General features: G+C 38.5%; 1 protein-coding gene across 3 annotated transcripts in view; it reads right to left on the bottom strand.

Annotated features, from left to right (window-relative positions):
* XRCC5 (X-ray repair cross complementing 5) overlaps positions 1 to 17306 on the bottom strand; it is a 103999-nt gene that overhangs the window by 49658 nt on the left and 37035 nt on the right. For all 3 annotated transcript variants that reach the window (XM_037849507.1, XM_037849508.1, XM_037849506.1), the window contains exon 14: positions 16307 to 16503. In XM_037849507.1, the coding sequence (XP_037705435.1) occupies positions 16307 to 16503 (197 nt within the window). The remainder of the gene's footprint in view (positions 1 to 16306; positions 16504 to 17306) is intronic.

The raw sequence follows: 17306 nt of genomic DNA, 5'->3' as shown, positions 1-17306 counted from the left end.
GACAGACAAAAAGTAAATGAATAATAGGGGGGAATAGAAGTATGAGATGTTCTGGGTGTTCTTTTGTACTTTCATTTTTATTCTTATTTTCATTTTTATTTCATGGAGTAATGAAAATGTTCAAAAAATTGATTGTGGTGATGAATGCAAAACTATATGATGATACTGTGAACTGATTGTATGCTGTGGATGATTGCATGGTATGTGAATATATCTCAACAAAATTGCATTAAAAATATATATGAAAAACAAAACCAAACGATGCAAAAACTAAAATTGTTGGTGTTATGTGGGGTGGAGGTATGAGGGCTATGGGATTTTTCTTTTTGGAGCAGTAAGAATGTTCTCAAATTGACTGTGATGATGAATGCACAACTGTGTGATTATACGGACAACCAATGATTGCACACTTTGGATTGATTGTATGGTTTGTGAATAAAACTGTTTTTAGAAAAAAAAAAAAACAAATAATATAAAGAAACAGCAGTGGCTAAAAAAAAAAAAAAAAATTGCTGTGTTAAAAGTATAAACTTATTTTCCAAGCATCAAAAATAAACAACCACACTTATTCCTTCTTTGCAAACAGCCTGCCTCCCTTTCCCTGCCTCGGGGCTTCTGACAGCAGCCCTGGCTCTGTTTCACAGCAGTACAGGAATCATGATTAGCAGTCACATCATAAAGCCCTCTCCAAAAACAGGTAATCGAAACTTAATATTTAAGTAAGAAATCCATTTACCCTTCAGCTATTATTTGCGAGTCTCACAATTGATAGCTATTAGCTTTCCATGTACACAGAGGACCTTTGTGTCTAATAACCCATCTTCTACATTGTACGTGTGAGCTGGCTTCCACTTATAGCTGTCAAAACTTACCAGACATCCTTAATTAAATATGCAGGAACTTGCTCTTACAGAAGTCTTAAACTATTAAAAAAAAATCACTTTCAAAAGAAAACTTAATTTTTCTTTTATACACTTAATTCTATTTTGGGCAATATACTAACAGAGTCCAATAGTATCTGTGTGCTAAGGGAAAGATGACTTCAAGAGTGTTTGAAACACCCTGCCTCAAATAACTGCCTGGCTGGCTTTTAATATACTGCCTTCAAGCTAAGAGGAGGTCAAGTTAATTGCAAAGGAGAAGAAAATCAGATTCAAAGATTCTGCCCATAATCTCCCATAAACTGTTGAACATAAAGATATGAAGATTTTTCTTCCAGAGAAATAACCAATCTGGGGTAAAAGCAGCTGTCAAGAAAGAGCTCAATGATAAAAATGTAGTATTTCTAAAGTTGTTTCCCGCCCCCAAAACCCCAAACTTCAGACAATGAGGTTTAAAAGAAGAGATTATCCTGAAAATACGGCAAAGAAAAATAAGGCATAAACTGGCTTACTCAATAATGAATCACCTCTTATAGCTAGGTAAAAGGACTAAAGTAATCATATAGGCCTTACAAAAATGAATTACAAGGTTTCATTACTTGACATCTTTCCCATTCACCACTTGCCTTTTTTGCTTTGAGAAGTAGAGAAGAGGTAGTGGAAGACAAAAGGATGGGGACCAAGAAATATTTAAAGAGGCTAAGTCATCCAGAGCTTTTTCCTTGAAAGTAGAATAAAAAATAACCATACCAAAAAAGCCTTGGTGGTAAAAATAGAGGAAAAATGAACATATCTATGGGAGCATGAAATTCCACTAGAATTAGAGTTCATTAAAAAAAAAAAGACTACAGCATTTCCGTTAACCGCTGCCAGTTCTCCTCAAGAGACAGTTAACAATATGGTACTGCTGAAGATCTGACTGGTCCTGGAACCTCAGTAAGTTATCCTCCTCTCTGAACTTTGGCTTTCTCTTCAGGAAAACACTTATGATGAAAAGTGCCATTAGTATATCAATTATTCTCTTCCCCCAAACACAAATTAACTATATAGTGGTATTAAGAAGCATTAACATGCAAAGCACTATGCTAAGCTCTGTGGGAATGTCAGGTTGAATCACATGAAGAATTTATTAAAACCCCGAAGATAAGATTCTAGGGAAGGAAGTATAAGGAGACATATATACCAATTCTCCTGATTTGGGCAGGTAAAAGCAGACCCAGGAATAAGCAGAAAGTGATGAAAATTTAATATGGCTAATATTCTCAAGGCCAAATCATTTAATAAGATTATCAGAAATTTTACATATATAAACTCATAATGTCTATGTGAAGTGAGAAAGGGCAATGATTATTGTGCCAGTTTGAATATATTGTGTCCCCCAAACGCCATTATCTTTGATGTAATCTTGTGTGGGAAGACGTTATCAGTTTTGATTAGATTTCTTTGAGTGTTTCTTTGGAGATGCGCCCCACCCAGCTGTGGGTGATGACTCTGATTGGATATTTCCATGGAAGCGTGGCCCCACCCATTTAGGGTGGGCCTTGATCAGTGGAGCCATATAAATGAGCTGACAGGCAGAGGGAACTCAGTGCAGCTGTGAGTGATGTTTTGAAGAGGAGCTACAACCAAGAGGGACCACTTTGAAGAAAGCACAGGAGCTGCAGATGAGAGACAGTTTGAAGACAGCCATTGAAAGCAGACTCTTGCTCTGGAGAAGCTAAGAGAGGACAAATACCCCAAGTGCAACTAAGAGTGACATTTTTGAGGAACTGCAGCCTAGAGAGGAATGTCCCGGGAGAAAGCCATTTTGAAACCAGAACTTTGGAGCAGATGCCAGCCATGTGCCTTCCCAGATAACAGAGGTTTTCCAGACACCATTGGCCATCCTCCAGTGAAGGTATCCGACTGCTGATGTGTTACCTTGGATACTTTATGGCCTTAAGACTGTAACTGTGTAACCAAATAAACCCCCTTTATAAAAGCCGATCCATTTCTGGTGTTTTGCATCCCAGCAGCATTAGCAAACTAGAACAACTATCATTCCTGAATTATCTGTGGAGGACCCAAGTCCCAGAAGGCAGAAATTTTCCATGCAAGATCACAAGAGATGTACAAACACTAACAGCTGCTACATCTGGATGGTGGGACCCTGGGAAATTTGTTCCTCTTTCTTCTTTTCTCATCTTCTTTCTTAAGTATGTATAAATTTTATAATTCTTATTTAACAAAACATTTACTGAATAAATACTATGTCAGACATTAAGCTAGACTCTAAACACTAGATATACAAAATGTAATATCCACTTTCAAGAAGTACAGCATAATAAAAAAGGTAAGTATACAAACAATTAACAAAATATTGTGGTAAGATGCATATCCCTTTCAGAACACAGCAATTAGTTTTACTGGATTGGAACATGAGCTGCAGGCTGGGAAGTAGAGAGTTGTTGCTGGAAAATACATAAACTATAGACACAGAAAAATGGTTTTGTCTAGGTAGTTGGATTATGGAGAGATACTTATTTTCTTTCTGCTTATCTGGGTTTTATCATTTGTGTGATAAGAGTTTGATTTTATGCTGAATAATGGAAAACCCTTAAAGCCAGGGTTTTAAATCAGGGGTCCAAGGATAGTGTGAAGGAATCTGTGAACCACCTGAAATTTTATGCAAAACTTGTTCTCTTAGGGCATTTTTATGGGGTGAGGGTTCATAGTTTTTATCAGATTATCAAAAAGGTCCATTACAAAAAAATAAATACAATTAAGAATCATTGCATTTAAGGAATTTTAATTTAGGAGGTGTTTTTTTTTTTTTTTTCCCAGAAAAATCACTCAGGATGCAGATTGCAGAACAGAGTAGAAAGGAATAAGATTGGAATGAAGATAAATCAGTTAAGAAGTTATCTCAATAATGCAGGCTAAAAAATGAGAAGGCCTGTATAGAAGCAGCAGCAGTGGGTGATGCTAATAAGACCTAATGATTTTCAAATGTTTACCATGTACTAGTCACCATGCTAAGCACATTTAAAAAATCTCAGGCAAACCTCTCAACAATCTCATGAGTTAGCTATTACCATTGTCTTTTTTACAGGTAAGCAAACTGAGGCTTAAAAGGGCTTGGTCCCTTGTCTGAAGCACAGTTAGTAAGGAGTCATAACTAATTGTGTATTCTTAACTACTCTCCTATACAGCTTCCTGAAAGGCAGGTATTTGTTATCTCCACTCAACACACAGCAACTTGCGAATTTCACACGGCTACCAAGGAACAATGCTTGGGGTTCAGATCCAAATCTATCTGACTCCAAAATCAATGCTATTAACCACCACACTAACTTGAAGTGAAAGGGATGGATCTGAGATCAATGTAATACAACTTGGTAAACCAATTAAAGAAAGTAAAGAAAGAGATGACTTCCAGGAAATTAGGTATCATTGACTAAAATAGAGAAAACAGCATAAAGAGGAGAGAGTTTGAAAGGAGCATGGAAAAAGAAAGAAGATGATATTCACTTAAGATATGCAGCAGATAGGATGGAAATCTGGGCTGCAGACAGATATTTAGTGGGTTTTGGGGCCATGGATATGAAATAATTTAAAGGTCTTGGGACATGCATTATTAGGCAATACAGCATAATGATTGAGAGTACAAGCTCTGGAGTCATACTGTCTGCTTTCAAATCCTTATTCCAACAATTACCAACTATGACCTTGGGCAAGCTTCTTATCTTCTCTAAGCCTCAGTCTCTTCTGCTTTAAGATGGAATCAACAAAAGAACCCACTTCATGGCATGGCCAAGAGGAACTAAACATAGTGCATGTAAGCACTCAGCATTGTACCTGTATTCAATAAATGTAGGCTACTTCTGAGGCTGAGTACTACAGAACACCAACATTTAAGTTAAGTGGAGAAAGAAAAGCTGCCCCCAGAAAATCTGAGAGAGAACTGCTAAAGATTTAGAAAGAAAAATCTGGAGAAGCTGAAGTTAAGGAAGATAAATGAGTTTCAAGAGGCAAAGAATAACTGACAATGTCAAGTGCTACAAAAAGGTCAAGAAAGAAACTGCAAAGTTGACATGAATTGAGCAGTTACTGTTCTTTGGAAGGCCAGTTTCAGGGGAATAGTGGGGCAGAAGCCAAAGAGACTAGAAACTGAGAAAAGTCTATTCTTTCAATAAGCCCAGTTTATGGAAGGAAAGAAGATAATAATACGGTAGTAATTTAGAGGAAGCTGAAGAGATTATTCATTTTTTTTAGATGAAAGAACTGAAATGTTAGTATGTTGAGGGAAAGGACCTGGCAGAGAGGAAGAAAGAAGCTAAAAATACAGAAGAGGAAAAGACATTAATGGACCAGGTTACCAGAAAGACAGGAGACAGGACCCCAGGGCAGAAGTAAAGGAATTAACTTTGGACAGGATCAAGTTCCCTCTTCCACCGCGAAAGGAAAGAAGTAAAGGTAGATGCAAATACAGAGATTTTTTAGGCAAAATGGGCCAGAAACAATAGTAATACCCCCAATTTCATTTCTGATTTTATTTCTTTGAACCCTCTCTCTTTTCCTCTTTGTCAGTCTACTTAAATGTTGATTTTATTGATCTTTTAAAAGAACCAGCTTTTGGTTTCATTTATTCTTTTTAATTCTCTATTTCATTTATCTCTGCTCTAATCTAATCTTATTTCCTTCCCTCTGCGCCCTCGAGGTTTATTTGCTCTTCTTTTTCTAGGTTCCCACCTGTTGGTCTCTATTTTCTCTTTGAAATCAACATTACCATCATCATCGTTGTCATCTTCATTGACAATGTGCCAGGGACATGACTAGGAGTTTTTAAATAATTTACTCTCAAACACTGTATTCTTACTCGTGCTAGGCTTTAGGGATACAACAATGAACATCACTTAACCTTCATGAAAACTCTATGAGACAGATACTCCTCTTATCCAAGAGGAACTGAGGCTTACAGAAGGTAAGCAATCTACACCTAAGGTCACACTGCAGAGCAAGGGAACAATCTCACATTGTCTGATCTGCAGCCTGAAGCCTTAATCTTTAATCAGGTGAGACTATCTGCTGAGAGCAAGCTGAGAGGGGTCTCAAGGGACTTGAAAAGAGAAGAAACTTTAAAATAGCTGCAAAGAGACAAAAAGAAATCAAGATCACATGAGTCAGTTGTACAAGCAGAATTAGAAGTCAGATGTCCTCATTCTCATGTAAGGTCCCTGTCCAAGAGATAACATTTTCATTTCAAGGGTGTACATCAACATTAAGGGGAGCGATGCTTTTATAAGATAAAGGTAATGCTTCGTGCATTTCTGGACTGCAATGTCAAATGGTGCCGTTATCACTCTCTTGGAATGAAGAAATCACTTCTAACACTAGGGAGTCAAAAGATCAGCATGAATAGTGGAACTCAAATGTTCAATGCCTTTACTGATAATGATATCATTATTGCTTTGCGTTTTGACTATGGGTTTTCCTCCAAACAGCTCAAAGTAATTTAACATTTGTGATTTCCTTGTTCCTTATAATATCTCTTGAGATGAAACTGTTTTTAGCTGGATAAAACTCTCATTAAGCTAAAATTATTTGATCAAAATTAGATCAAGAGCAACAAAGCTGGGATGATAACCAGTGATTCCCAGCACAAGGCTCTTGTCCTAGACTACGACACTGCTTGAATAGACTTTATTTGCTCACTCCCCAATCTCAGCCCCTCACACCTACACTAGACATATGTACCGTGGATACAGGGATGGTAAATATACACAGCACAGTTAATTTGAGCATTTTTTCCCCTCTTAAAGCTAATCAGAGCCTTATCATAAAATTGAGGGTTTTGAGAAATTTGCATTAAGGACTGAGTCACTCTTCTTGAATACAGGAGGTACTCAATAACTATCTGTGAAATGGATCATTTCTGCAATTCTTAAAAACTAAGATTTCTTCAGAAGCAAAGGTGAAAAATAGTGTGCAAGTAGGTGTGTGTAAGTGAGATGATTCTCAGGCCACCATGGGAGCAAAGAAAAAGAAGCCCAGTACACTGAAGCTTCCTGAAGAGTGAGTTGGAAGAAGAGAGCTGAAGGTGTAATCACAGCAGGTATCAAATCACAGAAGAACAGCCTTCTGGATCTATGTGGTACGTTTTTTTTAACCAGGCAATTTACATTTTAATCAACAGGAGGAGGGGAAAATGGCCCATTTCTTTCCCACTATACCAGAAGGCAATCAAGATCCTGAACTGGAGCTTTAATACATAAAGAGAGAATAGCCACATGACTGCAGTACAACTGAAATAAGGCTGTCAAGGGAAGAGAAGGACTCAGAATTTTACTGAACTGTTCTAAAATACTAATCCAGGGGCATAGAGGTAGATGAGGATAGCAGAGAGACAAGTGGATTTTTAGTGACAGTCTTCCTATGTAGAAGAAGGCATAATAGACTAAAAATAAATGTAAACCCCCTGGGATGTGTTTATGAATACACATTACAGATAGCATCTATCAATCCTGTGATTTGTTTTCAGTCCTGAAGCTTGGAGAATTAACCTCTAGAAAGCCATGGAAAATGCAAAGCTTTCTATTCAACTTGGAAGATAATTCATTAAATTAATGATTTCTAGGAACCTATTAAGGTTTCTGAAATTGCTCAATACTTCTGTACTGGGGTATTTAAAAATGTTTACTTTGTCAATAAAGATATAGCTGTGGGGAAAAAAATCAAAGGAAAAAGAAAAACATTCGGATCTAAAACTGGATCTTAAGATGCAACCTAAAAAAATGAACAGATTGGGGGCGGGGCAAGATGGCGGACTGATGAGCTGTATGTTTCAGTTACTCCTCCAGGAAAGTAGGTAGAAAGCCAGGAACTGCGTGGACTGGACACCACAGAGCAATCTGACTTTGGGCATACTTCATACAACACCCATAAAAACGTGGAACTGCTGAGATCAGCGAAATCTGTAAGTTTTTGCGGCCAGGGGACCCACGCCCCTCCCTGCCAGGCTCAGTCCCCTGGGAGGAGGGGCTGTCAGCTCCGGGAAGGAGAAGGGACAACTGCAGTGGCAGCCCTTATCAAAAACTCATTCTACTGATCCAAACTCCAACCATAGATAGACTGAGACCAGACACCAGAGAATCTGAGAGCAGCCAGCCCAGCAGAGAGGAGACAGACATAGAAAAAAACAGGACGAAAAACTCCAAAATAAAAGCGGAGGATTTTTGGAGTTCTGGTGAACATAGAAAAGGGAAGGGCAGAGCTCAGGCCCTCAGGCTCATATGCAAATCCCGAAGAAAAGCTGATCTCTCTGCCCTGTGGACCTTTCCTTAATGGCCCTAATTGCTTTGTCTCTTAGCATTTCAATAACCCATTAGATCTGTGAGGAGGGCCCTTTTTTTTTTTTTTTTTTAATCCTTTTTTCTTTTTCTAAAACAATTACTCTAAGAAGCCCAATACAGAAAGCTTCAAAGACTTGCAATTTGGGCAGATCAAGACAAGAGCAGAATTAAGAGAGCTCTGAGACAAAAGGCAATAATCCAGTGGCTGAGAAATTTAACTAAACACCACAACTTCCCAAGAAAAGGGGGGTGTCCGCTCACACCCATCATCCTGGTGGACAGGAAACACTCCTGCCCATCGCCAGCCCCGTAGCCCAGAGCTGCCCCACACAACCCAGTGTGACAGAAGTGTTTCAAGTAACAGGCACACTCCACAAAACTGGACGTGGACATTAGCCTTCCCTGCAACCTCAGCTGATTGTCCCAGAGTTGGGAAGGTGGAGCAGTGTGAATTAACAAAGCCCCATTCAGCCATCATTTCAGCAGACTGGGAGCCTCCCTACACAGCCCAGCAGCCCAGAACCGCCCTGGGGGGACGGCACTCACCTGTGACATAGCACAGTCATCCCTCAACAGAGGACCGGTAGGTGCACGACCTGGAAGAGGGACCCACTTGCAAGTCTCAGGAGCCATACGCCAATACCAAGGACTTGTGGGTCAGTGGCAGAGACAAACTGTGGCAGGACTGAACTGAAGGATTAGACTATTGCAGCAGCTTTAAAACTCCAGGATCACCAGGGAGATTTGATTGTTAGAGCCACTCCCACTCCCTGACTGCCCAGTAACATGCCCCATATACAGGGTGGGAAACACCAACTACACACACAAGCTTGGTACACCAATTGGACCCCACAAGACTCACTTCCCCACTCACCACAAAGGCAAAGCAGGGGAGAACTGGCTTGTGGAGAACAGGTGGCTCGTGGACGACACCTGCTGGTTAGTTAGAGAAAGTGTACTTCACCAAGCTGTAGATATGATAAATTAGAGATAAGGACTTCAATTGGTCTACACATCCTAAAAGAACCCTATCAAGTTCAGCAAATGCCAAGAGGCCAAAAACAACAGAAAATTATAAAGCATATGAAAAAACCAGACGATATGGATAACCCAAGCCCAAGCACCCAAATCTAAAGATCAGAAGAGACACATCACCTAGAGCAGCTACTCAAAGAACTAAAGATGAACAATGAGACCATAGTACAGGATACAAAGGATATCAAGAAGACCCTAGAAGAGCATAAAGAAGACATTGCAAGACTAAATAAAAAAACAGATGATCTTATGGAAATTAAAGAAACTGTTGACCAAATTAAAAAGATTCTGGACACTCATAGTACAAGACTAGAGGAAGTTGAACAATGAATCAGTGACCTGGAAGATGACAGAATGGAAAATGAAAGCATAAAAGAAAGAATGGGGAAAAAAATTGAAAAAATCGAAACGGACCTCAGGGATATGATAGATAATATAAAACGTCCTAATATAAGACTCATTGGTGTTTCAGAAGGGGAAGAAAAGGGTAAAGGTCTAGGAAGAGTATTCAAAGAAATTGTTGGGGAAAACTTCTCAAATCTTCTAAACAACATAAATACACAAATCATAAATGCTCAGCGAACTCCAAATAGAATAAATCCAAATAAACCCACTCCGAGACATATTCTGATCACACTGTCAAACACGGAAGAGAAGGAGCAAGTTCTGAAAGCAGCAAGAGAAAAGCAATTCACCACATACAAAGGAAACAGCATAAGACTAAGTAGTGACTACTCAGCAGCCACCATGGAGGCGAGAAGGCAGTGGCACAATATATTTAAAATTCTGAGTGAGAAAAATTTCCAACCAAGAATACTTTATCCAACAAAGCTCTCCTTCAAATTTGAGGGAGAGCTTAAATTTTTCACAGACAAACAAATGCTGAGAGAATTTGCTAACAAGAGACCTGCCCTACTGGAGATACTGAAGGGAGCCCTACAAACAGAGAAACAAAGAAAGGACAGAGAGACTTGGAGAAAGGTTCAGTCCTAAAGAGATTCGGTATGGGTACAATAAGGGATATTAATAGAGACAGGGGAAAAATATATATGACAAACATAAACCAAAGGATAAGATGGCTGATTCAAGAAATGCCTTCACGGTTATAACGTTGAATGTAAATGGATTAAACTCCCCAATTAAAACATATAGATTCACAGAATTGATCAAAAAAAATGAACCATCAATACGTTGCATACAAGAGACTCATCTTAGACACATGGACACAAAGAAATTGAAAGTAAAAGGATGGAAAAAAATATTTCATGCAAGCTACAGCCAAAAGAAAGCAGGTGTAGCAATATTAATCTCAGATAAAATAGACTTTAAATGCAGGGATGTTTTGAGAGACAAAGAAGGCCACTACATACTAATAAAAGGGGTAATTCAACAAGAAGAAATAACAATCGTAAATGTCTATGCACCCAATCAAGGTGCCACAAAATACATGAGAGAAACACTGGCAAAACTAAAGGAACCAATTGATGTTTCCACAATAATTGTGGGAGACTTCAACACATCACTCTCTCCTATAGATAGATCAACCAGACAGAAGACCAATAAGGAAATTGAAAACCTAAACAATCTGATAAATGAATTAGATTTAACAGACATATACAGGACATTACATCCCAAATCACCAGGATACACATACTTTTCTAGTGCTCACGGAACTTTCTCCAGAATAGATCATATGCTGGGACATAAAACAAGCCTCAGTAAATTTAAAAAGATTGAAATTATTCAAAGCACATTCTCTGACCACAATGGAATACAATTAGAAGTCAATAACCATCAGAGACTTAGAAAATTCACAAATACCGGGAGGTTAAACAACACACTCCTAAACAATCAGTGGGTTAACGAAGAAATAGCAAGAGAAATTGCTAAATATATAGAGACGAATGAAAATGAGAAGACAACATACCAAAACCTATGGGATGCAGCAAAAGCAGTGCTGAGGGGGAAATTTATAGCACTAAACGCATATATTAAAAAGGAAGAAAGAGCCAAAATCAAAGAACTAATGGATCAACTGAAGAAGCTAGAAAATGAACAGCAAACCAATCCTAAACCAAGTAGAAGAAAAGAAATAACAAGGATTAAAGCAGAAATAAATGACAGAGAGAACAAAAAAACAATAGAGAGGTTAAATATCACCAAAAGTTGGTTCTTTGAGAAGATCAACAAGATTGACAAGCCCCTAGCTACACTGACAAAATCAAAAAGAGAGAAGACCCATATAAACAAAATAATGAACGAAAAAGGTGACATAACTGCAGATCCTGAAGAAATTAAAAAAATTATAAGAGGATACTATGAACAACTGTATGGCAACAAACTGGATAATGTAGAGGAAATGGACAATTTCCTGGAAACATATGAACAACCTAGACTGACCAGAGAAGAAACAGAAGACCTCAACCAACCCATCACAAGGAAAGAGATCCAATCGGTCATCAAAAATCTTCCCACAAATAAATGCCCAGGGCCAGATGGCTTCACAGGGGAATTCTACCAAACTTTCCAGAAAGAACTGACACCAATCTTACTCAAACTCTTTCAAAACATTGAAGAAAATGGAACACTACCTGACTCATTTTATGAAGCTAACATCAATCTAATACCAAAACCAGGCAAAGATGCTACAAAAAAGGAAAACTACCAGCCAATCTCCCTAATGAATATAGATGCAAAAATCCTCAACAAAATACTTGCAAATCGGATCCAAAGACACATTAAAAAAATCATACACCATGACCAAGTGGGGTTCATTCCAGGCATGCAAGGATGGTTCAACATAAGAAAATCAATCAATGTATTACAACACATTAAAAATTCAAAAGGGAAAAATCAAATGATCATCTCAATAGATGCTGAAAAAGCATCTGACAAAATCCAACATCCCTTTTTGATAAAAACAATTCAAAAGGTAGGAATTGAAGGAAACTTCCTCAACATGATAAAGAGCATATATGAAAAACCCACAGCCAGCATAGTACTCAATGGTGAGAGACTGAAAGCCTTCCCTCTAAGATCAGGAACAAGACAAGGATGCCCGCTGTCACCACTGTTATTCAACATTGTGCTGGAAGTGCTAGCCAGGGCAATCCGGCAAGACAAAGAAATAAAAGGCATCCAAATTGGAAAAGAAGAAGTAAAACTGTCATTGTTTGCAGATGATATGATCTTATATCTGGAAAACCCTGAGAAATCGACGATACAGCTACTAGAGCTAATAAACAAATTTAGCAAAGTAGCAGGATACAAGATTAATGCACATAAGTCAGTAATGTTTCTATATGCTAGAAACGAACAAACTGAAGAGACACTCAAGAAAAAGATACCATTTTCAATACCAACCAAAAAAATCAAGTACCTAGGAATAAACTTAACCAAAGATGTAAAAGACCTATACAAAGAAAACTACATAACTCTACTAAAAGAAATAGAAGGGGACCTTAAAAGATGGAAAAATATTCCATGTTCATGGATAGGAAGGCTAAATGTCATTAAGATGTCAATTCTACCCAAACTCATCTACAGATTCAAGGCAATCCCAATCAAAATTCCAACAACCTACTTTGCAGACTTGGAAAAGCTAGTTATCAAATTTATTTGGAAAGGGAAGATGCCTCGAATTGCTAAAGACACTCTAAAAAAGAAAAACAAAGTGGGAGGACTTACACTCCCTGACTTTGAAGCTTATTATAAAGCCACAGTTGTCAAAACAGCATGGTACTGGCACAAAGACATATAGATCAATGGAATTGAATTGAGAATTCAGAGATAGACCCTCAGATCTATGGCCGACTGATCTTTGATAAGGCCCCCAAAGTCACAGAACTGGGTCATAATGGTCTATTCAACAAATGGGGCTGGGAGAGTTGGATATCCATATCCAAAAGAATGAAAGAGGACCCCTACCTCACACCCTACACAAAAATTAACTCAAAATGGACGAAAGATCTCAATATAAAAGAAAGTACCATAAAACTCCTAGAAGATAATGTAGGAAAACATCTTCAAGACCTTGTATTAGGCAGCCACTTCCTAGACTTTACACCCAAAGCACAAGCAACAAAAGAAAAAATAGATAAATGGGAACTCCTCAAGCTTAGAAGTTTCTGTACCTCAAAGGAATTTCTCAAAAAGGTAAAGAGGCAGCCAACTCAATGGGAAAAAAATTTTGGAAACCATGTATCTGACAAAAGACTGGTATCTTGCATATATAAAGAAATCCTACAACTCCATGACAATAGTACAGACAGCCCAATTATAAAATGGGCAAAAGATATGGAAAGACAGTTCTCTGAAGAGGAAATACAAATGGCGAAGAAACACATGAAAAAATGTTCAGCTTCACTAGCTATTAGAGAGATGCAAATTAAGACCACAATGAGATATCATCTCACACCAATTAGAATGGCTGCCATTAAACAAACAGGAAACTACAAATGCTGGAGGGGATGTGGAGAAATTGGAACTCTTATTCATTGTTGGTGGGACTGTATAATGGTTCAGCCACTCTGGAAGTCAGTCTGGCAGTTCCTTAGAAAACTAGAAATAGAGTTACCATTCGATCCAGCGATTGCACTTCTTGGTATATACCCAGAAGATTGGAAAGCAGTGACACGAACAGATATCTGCACGCCAATGTTCATAGCAGCATTATTCACAATTGCCAAGAGATGGAAACAACCCAAATGTCCTTCAACAGATGAGTAGATAAAGAAAATGTGGTATATATACACGATGGAATACTACACGGCAGTAAGAAGGAACGACCTCGTGAAACATATGACAACATGGATGAACCTTGAAGACATAATGCTGAGCGAAATAAGCCAGGCACAAAAAGAGAAATATTATATGCTACCAGTAATGTGAACTTTGAAAAATGTAAAACGAATGGTTTATAATGTAGAATGTAGGGGAACTAGCAATAGAGAACAATTAAGGAAGGGGGAACAGTAATCCAAGAAGAACAGGTATGCTATTTAACATTCTGGGGATGCCCAGGAATTACTATGGTCTGTTAATTTCTGATGGATATAGTAGGAACAAGTTCACAGAAATGTTGCTATATTATGTAACTTTCTTGGGGTAAAGTAGGAACATGTTGGAAGTTAAGCAGTTATCTTAGGTTAGTTGTCTTTTTCTTACTCCCTTGTTATGGTCTCTTTGAAATGTTCTATTATTGTATGTTTTTCTTTTTTGTTTTCTTTTTTTAAATTTTTTTTTCCATACAGTTGATTTAAAAAGGAAAAAAGGGTAAAAAAAAAAAAAAAGAAAAACAAGAAAAAAAAAAGATGTAGTGCCCCCTTGAGGAGCCTGTGGAGAATGCAGGGGTATTCGCCTACCCCACCTCGATGGTTGCTAACATGACCACAGACATAGGGGACTGGTGGTTTGATGGGTTGAGCCCTCTACCGTAGGTTTTACCCTTGGGAAGACGGTTGGTGCAAAGGAGAGGCTAGGCCTCCCTATAATTGTGCCTAAGAGCCTCCTCCCGAATGCCTCTTTGTTGCTCAGATGTGGCCCTCTCTCTCTAGCTAAGACAACTTGAAAGGTGAAATCACTGCCCTCCCCACTACGTGGGATCAGACACCCAGGGGAGTGAATCTCCCTGGCAAAGTGGAATATGACTCCCGGGGAGGAATGTAGACCTGGCATCGTGGGATGGAGAACATCTTCTTGACCAAAAGGGGGATGTGAAAGGAAATGAAATAAGCTTCAGTAGCAGAAAGACTCCAAAAGGAGCCAAGAGGTCACTCTGGTGGGCACTCTTACGCACACTTTAGACAACCCTTTTTAGGTTCTAAAGAATTGGGGTAGCTGGTGGTGGATACCTGAAACTATCAAACTACAACCCAGAACCCATGAATCTCGAAGACAATTGTATAAAAATGTAGCTTATGAGGGGTGACAATGGGATTGGGAAAGCCATAAGGACCACACTCTACTTTGTCTAGTTTATGGATGGATGAGTAGAAAATGGGGGAAGGAAACAAACAAACAAACAGACAAAGGTACCCAGTGTTCTTTTTTACTTCAATTAATTGCTCTTTTTCACTTTAATTATTATTCTTATTATTTTTGTGTGTGTGCTAATGAAGGTGTCAGGGATTGATTTAGGTGATGAATGTACAACTATGTAATGGTACTGTGAACAGTCGAATGTACGATTTGTTTTGTATGACTGCCTGGTATGTGAATATATCTCAATAAAATGAAGATTAAAAAAAAAAAATGAACAGATCATTTTGGTTTGAAGAAAAAAGCCATAAATAACCATTTGACCTAATTCTGCTAAAAATCAATGTTATATCCCCAAATGATTTTGCAAATCAAGCACAACTTCTGGTTTTGTTGGTGCTATTAGTGGAAATTGATATGAATTCTACATACAATCTGATAAGGGGAAAAAACTTGAAAAGAAAAGTAGCCAGTTGAAAACTTGATTTAAGGATTATATGAAAGGCACTTTGTAATTCTTAAACTACAAATACCTCATTAATGAAATTACCAAGTATATTCTCAACATACTAACAGAATAGCTACAGATGAGTTAGATTTCTCACTCTCCTTCCCACTTTTTATTCAAATTTCTCACTCTCCTTCCCACTTTTTATTCAAAATCTTACTGACATTCCCCTGACTCTAACTTCCCAACCAAAGATAACCTGATGACACTCAATCTTGCCCCCTCATTCCCAACACCTTACTTTAAAAAGGGCAAAAATTAGTCTTAGATATTTAGAAAACTTTGCTTAGCCTTCCCACATACAATTCACCAACAATTTATACAGATCAAAAGTCAGCAACCCAGAAGGTAGCTCTAAATCCCAGGAGAATAGCAAGGATAAATGATGACTGCAAGAAACAAGGATAATCCTTTTACAGACATGAGAAACCAGCATTTTCAATGCAAGGATCAAATATCAGAAGGTTTCTTCCCCCTGCTTTGTAATTCCCCAAACCCTACGCATCACCTTAATTTCCAGAGGCCCTCTAAGACTACCGCCAAACTTAAGTACTCCAACACAAAGTACTTACTTGTCTTGGAAAATGTCCTGAGCAGTTATTTGATCCTTCTTCTTGATGGCTTCAGTCAGAGGGAAAAGGGTTTTTATTTTAGAGAGAGGAATCTGACACTTGGCTGCCACCTCAGAAGGGGGATCCAGCATATCCAAAATATGCTGCTGAATTGGGGGCAGAGGCTCCTGGGGATGTAAAGCTCTGTGCAAAAGACACTGTTGAAAAAGGTACAAGGATTTTAAAACACAGATGGAGACATCACATAGGGCTTCATTATACTTCTTCTAATCAGGGATCCTCCGTCTTTAGTTTAGGAGGGCTTTGTGATTCATACCATATGTAAAAGACAACAAAAAGGGTTGGCCTAGAACTACATCTGTTAACAGGACATTGTTAACATCTGAAACTCACTAGAAAAACAGAGGTAAGTCTCATCAATATCTGCTGTAGACCTCTGAAAATGGAGCATCATCTTATAAAATAGGTCCATCCCAAACTTTCTGAGGGTGGTGAGTTTGAGCTTTTCTTCACGAGTTCACCTGTTTCTCTCCTTCTTCACTGCTAGACTCTTGTCCAAACACCATCACCTCTCACCTGGTCTACCACAATCACTTTCTAACTGGCTTCTCTGCTTCTATTTTTCACTGCAGCTAAAGTGATCTTAAAACAAACAAACAAACAAACTTCTCACCGCATCCTCTGAAGTTCTACACACTTAAGCTTCTGCTTACCTTCCTTATCACCTGTCACTCTCCCCCTTACTTACCAGAAGCCAGCTAGCCTGGGTTCTTTCTGTTTCACTAACATGCCAAGCTCATTCCTGTCTTTGGGTCCTGTGCTTGATGCTCCCTCTGCCCCTTCTGCCTTCTCCTCCAGCTCCATAGAGTTGGTTCCTTTATATCATTCTGGTCTTTGCTCTAATATTATCTCCTCAGAGGGGCTTTCCCTGACACTATCTGAAGTAGCTCCTCTACTCCCATCCTACCACCCAGGCACTCTATCATTTTCCCTGTTTTAC

The sequence above is a fragment of the Choloepus didactylus genome, chromosome 9 (assembly GCF_015220235.1).
Source record: "Choloepus didactylus isolate mChoDid1 chromosome 9, mChoDid1.pri, whole genome shotgun sequence".
NCBI lineage: Eukaryota > Metazoa > Chordata > Mammalia > Pilosa > Megalonychidae > Choloepus > Choloepus didactylus.
Note: the sequence above shows the minus strand (reverse complement) of the source record. Positions and strands in the feature narration are given on the sequence as shown.